Genomic DNA, 5,731 nt, shown 5'->3' on the forward strand with positions numbered 1-5,731 from the left:
ATAGTGTAATGAAATCAATATTATGGCCAAGCTTACGAAGACCCCAGTATTCACTTGGCAACTTTCTTAGAGATTTGTGACACGGTCAAGATCAATGGGGTCATGGCAGAAACTATACAATTGAAGCTATATTTATTTTATTTGAGAGATAGAGCTCGATCTTAGTTTCAATAAATACCTCCAAAAATTGTGACTACTTGGGAGGATATGGCCTGGAAATTCCTAACAAAATTTGTCCTGTCATCTAAAACGTCACAACTAAGGGCTGAGATTACTCAATTTAGATAGATGGAGTCCGAGCAATTATACGAGGCATGGGATAGATTTAAGGAGATGGTCAGAAAATGTCCTCAGCATGGCATAGAGGATTGGTCTCAGGTTCAAATTTTCTACAAAGGGCTCAATGGTCCAACAAGATCACATATTGATAACACATTTGGCGGAACCATTCTATTAAGGACACCGGCGGAAGCATTAATCTTGTTTGAGGATATGGCCATGAATAATTGTCAATGGCAGAGTGAAAGATCGATGGTTAAGAAGGCAGCTGGGGTTTTTGAAGTAGATCAAATAACACCACTAATGGCGCAGATGTCTACTTTGACTAATCAAATTACGGGTCTCGCTGAAAATAAAGTAGCGGCAAGTCAAGAAACAGTGAATGTGGTACAAGCTTCTAGTTCGAATGGGTTGGTGGATAAACAATGCCAATATGTCAATCGGAACTACAACTTTAGGCCCAAAAACAACTTGCCCACATACTACCTTCCTGGCCTTCGCAATCATGAAATTTTTTCCTATGCCAACAATAGAAACATTCTCCAACCTCCTCAAGAGCCACCTAGACAAATGGGGGAGAAGTCATCACCATCACTTGAAGAGTTACTAAAGACTTACATAGGGGACTCCAAGGCAAGGCTAGATCAACATGAGACTCATCTCAACAATATTGAAACACATTGTAATAATATGGGTGCAACGATGAAGACATTGGAAACATAAGTGGGTCAATTGGCCAATACTATGAAGAATCAAATGTGTAGATCTTTTCCAAGTGATACGGAGAAGAATCCAAAAGAGTGCAATGCAATCACTTTGAGGAGTAGAAAAGAATTGGACGCCCCTACAGTTGAGAAGAAAAAGGTTGATGAGATCCAAATGAATGGTGAGAAAGAAGAAGACAAGCAAAAGGTAGAGATTCCGAAGAAAGATCCATTGGTGGCTAATCCGGGTTCAATTTCTTTTCCGGACAACCCACCAAATATTACTACTCCATTACCATTTCCTCCAAGATTTCACAAGAAGGCGATCGATGAACAATTTGCAAAGTTCTTGAATATTTTCAAGAAAATACATATTAACATTCCTTTTGTAGATGCCCTTGAACAAATGCAAAACTATGCTAAGTTTATGAAAAATGTGATGTCTAAGAAGCGAAAGCTAGAGGATTATGAAATAGTGAAGCTAACGAAAGAGTGTAGTGCCATTATCAAGATACAATTACTAGAAAAGATGGAAGATCCGGGAAGTTTTACAATTCCATGTGATATTGGTGAGCTACATATTGAGAAGGCCTTGTGTGATTTGGGTGCTAGTATCAATCTAATACCTCTATCTATCTTTCAGAAACTCAATCTTGGAGAGGTCACACCAACTACTATATCCTTACAATTGGCATATCATTCTTTGACGTTTCCTAGGGGTATCATTGAAGATGTTCTAGTGAAGATTGATAGATTCATTTTTCCGATTGATTTTGTTGTGCTTGACATGGAGGAAGACTAAGAAATTTCTATAATCTTGGGAAGACCTTTTCTAGCAACTGGGAAAGCTTTGATTGATGTTCATGATGGTAACTTGACTCTAATGGTGAATGGCAAAGAAGTAAAGTTCAACATTAGTAATTCCATGAGGTTTCCCAAGGGCAAGCGGACTGTAAGAGAGTGGATGTAGTTACTCCATGCTTAAGAGACTTTTTCAAGACCATATTTCATAATGATCCTTTGGAACTATGTTTGACAACGTCGATTTCTAAAGAGGACCTTTGAGTGGATTTGGGAATGAATGATGTGGAGGTGGTTGATAGTATATTTGCTTTAGAAGCATTACGGATAGAAAATGAGGTGTCTAAGAAGGAAGATATCAATAAGGCTCCTCCTCTTGATAATAGCTCGGAGAAAAAGAATACTACTAGTGATGGGCTTGTTTTGAAGCAATTACCCGCTCATCTTCGGTATGCATTTTTTGGAGATGGATCTACCAAAACCTTAATAATTTCGGCATCATTAAAGGAGGCAGATGAAAGGAAGTTGTTAGAAACTTTAAAGAGGTATTCATCTGCCATTGCTTGGTCAATTTCAGATATTAAAGGCATTAGTCCTGCGATTTGTATGCACAAGATTCTTATGGAGGACTCTTATAAGCCTTCTATTGAACATCAACGACAACTTAATCCAGCTATAAAAGAGGTTGTGAAAGTGGAAGTCCATAAGCATTTGAATGCTGGAATTATTTATGCCATTTTAGATAGTTCATGGGTGAGTCTGGATCAAGTGGTACTAGATGAAGGAGGAATGACAGTTGTAATGAATGAAAAGAATGAGTTAATTGCAACTCGTACTATGACAAGGTGGAGAGTGTGTATTGATTATAGGAAGCTTAATAAGGCAACTCAAAATGATCATTTTCCCTTGCCTTTCATTGACCAAATGTTAGATCGTTTGGTGTGCCATGATTTCTATTGTTTCCTAGATGGTTATTCGGGATATAACTAAATTTTTATTGTTTCGGAAGACCAAGAGAAGACCACCTTTACTTGCCCATATGGTACGTTCGCCTTTCGTATGATGTCATTTGGCTTGTGTAATGCGCTAGCCACTTTTCAAAGGTGTATGTGTTTGGAAAAATAATTTTTCCTCAATGGAAATAGGTAAGAATAATACAACTCTATGCAATAATATTACAAATAAATATTGATTGATTAAATAAAGTTACAACTCTATAACTGAAAATACAAATAAACAAAAGAAGAAATAGAAGTAGAAAATAGAGAAATACAACTCTATGCAAAATAATACAAATAAAGTAAAGTGTTTGAAACAAAAGAAAAAAAGATTACAACTCAAAACAAGAAATACAAATAAACAAAAGAGAAGAATATGAAGATGAAGATGAAGAGAAGTAGAATAAAAAGAAAGAAAAAGAAAACAAAATAGAAACAACTCTCACTCACACTACCAAAGTGAAGAGTGTTGGGATCACCAACTTGAACAAGGTTTGAAACCTTTGTCCAAAAGCTTATTTCCCCCTAACTCAAGCACTAAGGGATCTTTCTCAGATTTTGGAAATGCTTTCTGGAATAGTCAAGCCTCAAGGTGTTTCTAGCCAAGTGTTCTAATGGATAGAAATGTTGTGTCTTAAAAGTGAGCATTAGGCTCCTATTTATAGAGTTTTGAGACACACTTTGAATTTCAAATTCCACCAACCCCTATGGCTGTTACCAATGATTAATTGGATGTTTTATGGAATTAAAATAGAGATTTGGGAGTTATTTGGCTGTTGGAAACGTTCAAAATTGGATAAAACTGACAATTGGAATATGCTGCCAGCCACTTGGGCCGCGGCCTGACAAACATGCGTCGCAGCCCTCAAAGCGTTTCTTCCACTTGGGCCACGGCCCAACAAACAGGCGTCGTGGCCCTAGGCCTTTTCCAGCAGCCAATTTTCTATTTTTCCAAAAACGTTCCAAATTTATTCCCAATTGATTTTGTAACTTCCATACACAATATGGGAGTTAAAATCACATCTCTATCAGCCATTTCTCATTGGCTTTAAGAAATTATTCTCAATATTGTGTAATGTCAAATCTACAAAATAATGGGTGATATTTGGAAGTTACAAATTTGTAACACCAAATATGTTACATATTTAGATATATCTCATATATCTAAATATTGTAACTCTTTATTATATGTTACAATATGTGACACTCTTTGTCACATTTATTTAATCTAAAACATTATATTATAATATAATATAATATTACATTATATTATAAAATAATATAACATTCCCCCACTAGATTAAATAATTATCTATTGTAACAGTTATTTAATCAATCATTATATTTTAAAATATAACATATCCCCCACTTGATTAAATAAGAACTTTCTCTTATATGAGTCATTGCATTAGTGCATAAAGCAAAGTGCTTTTCAACTTGAACTTTACTATAGTGTAATTATAACAAAATTTGTCGAAAATTTGGTTGCACTTCCATTCATGGACGTTCTTGAGAATACTCCCAATTCTCATGAGAGGCGGCACCACCCCTAGGTCCATATAGGTAAAATTCTTACAGTATTTTGTTACCAAAAATACTTGTCTTCACAAGACTAAATTCTATTTAAAAACCTTTCGGTTTTAACCCTCAACTTGGTAACTCACAAGTACTCAATATCTCAGATGGGGCTTGTTTTGAGTACAAATAATATTCACTTGATTGACTTGTTGTTACCTATTGAACCTAACACTAGTTAAATAACTAGTGTTAAGATAGGTTACCATCAATCATGAATCTCTTTAGGGAGTTTAAGTCCCATCCTTCGAGATGATGTGGCCACTAAATCCCTCGTTAGTGGCTTAGTGAAAGGATCCGCCAGAGTTTCACCTGTTCTCACATAGGATATTGAGATGACTCCACTTTGAATCAATTCTCTTACATATCCATATCTCAGACTAATATGTCTAGACTTCCCATTATACACTCCGCTGTATGCTCTAGCCAATGTCGCTTGGCTATCACAATGTATCGATATAGTTGATACATTATCTTTGATTAGGGGTATCCCTATCAACAGTTCCCTTAACCATTTGGCCACTTTGCCGGTAGTAGCTAGAGCTATGAACTCTGCTTCCATAGTGGAATGAGATATACACGTTTGTTTCTTGGAACCCTAAGAAATTGCACCCCCACCAAGTGTAAATACCCCACCAGTTGTGGACAAGTTGTCCCCAAGATTGGATATCCAGCTTGCATCTGTATATCCTTCTAAGATTGAAGGAAATTTGGAGTAATGAAGGCTTAGTTCTTTGGTTTACTTGAGATAGCCTAGGACTCTTCCAATCGCCTTCTAGTGATCCATACTTGGATTACTTGTAAACCTACTAAGTTTACTCACCACAAATGCTAAATTAGGTCTAGTACATTGGGCAGTGTACATTAGACTCCCTATAGCACTAGCATACTTCAATTGAGCCACCGCTCTTCCTTCATTCTTCTCTAGTTTTACACTATGATCGAATGGATTATTGGCATCTTTAACCTTGAGATGGTTAAATTTGTTCAGTACTTTCTCATCATAGTGGGCTTGCCCTAACGCAAAACCCTCACTATGATTCTTTACTTTGATACCAAGTATGGTGTCAACTTCTCCAAGATCTTTCATCTTGAAGGTTGATGATAGAAACCTCTTCGTTTCTTCTATCCCTTTCATGCTATCACTTAGAATAAGCATGTCATCCACATATAAGCAAAGAATGATCACATATCCCTTACAAGTTTTGGACTACAAACACCTGTCTCCATTGTTATGTCTAAACCCATTAGACATGATGGCTTGATCAAATTTCTCATGCTATTGCTTAGGAGCTTGTTTCAATCCATATAAGGATTTTACAAGTCTACACACTTTATGTTCATATTTTGGTAGGACAAACCCTTCGGGTTGTT

The 5,731-nt window shown here is 36.4% G+C and overlaps 1 protein-coding gene and 1 non-coding gene across 2 annotated transcripts; one reads left to right on the forward strand and one right to left on the reverse strand.

Moving 5' to 3' along the window:
* Positions 1-255: 255 nt before the first annotated feature.
* On the reverse strand, positions 256-362 carry LOC133799098 (small nucleolar RNA R71). The gene has a single exon (XR_009876301.1). It is a non-coding gene; the product is annotated as a small nucleolar RNA R71 (small nucleolar RNA).
* A 661-nt stretch (positions 363-1,023) lies between these two features.
* On the forward strand, positions 1,024-1,785 carry LOC133795919 (uncharacterized). The gene has a single exon (XM_062233388.1). It carries the CDS (start codon positions 1,024-1,026, stop codon positions 1,783-1,785), a length of 762 nt encoding a protein of 253 aa, XP_062089372.1.
* Positions 1,786-5,731: the final 3,946 nt, after the last annotated feature.

The sequence above is a fragment of the Humulus lupulus genome, chromosome 8 (genome assembly GCF_963169125.1).
Source record: "Humulus lupulus chromosome 8, drHumLupu1.1, whole genome shotgun sequence".
NCBI lineage: Eukaryota > Viridiplantae > Streptophyta > Magnoliopsida > Rosales > Cannabaceae > Humulus > Humulus lupulus.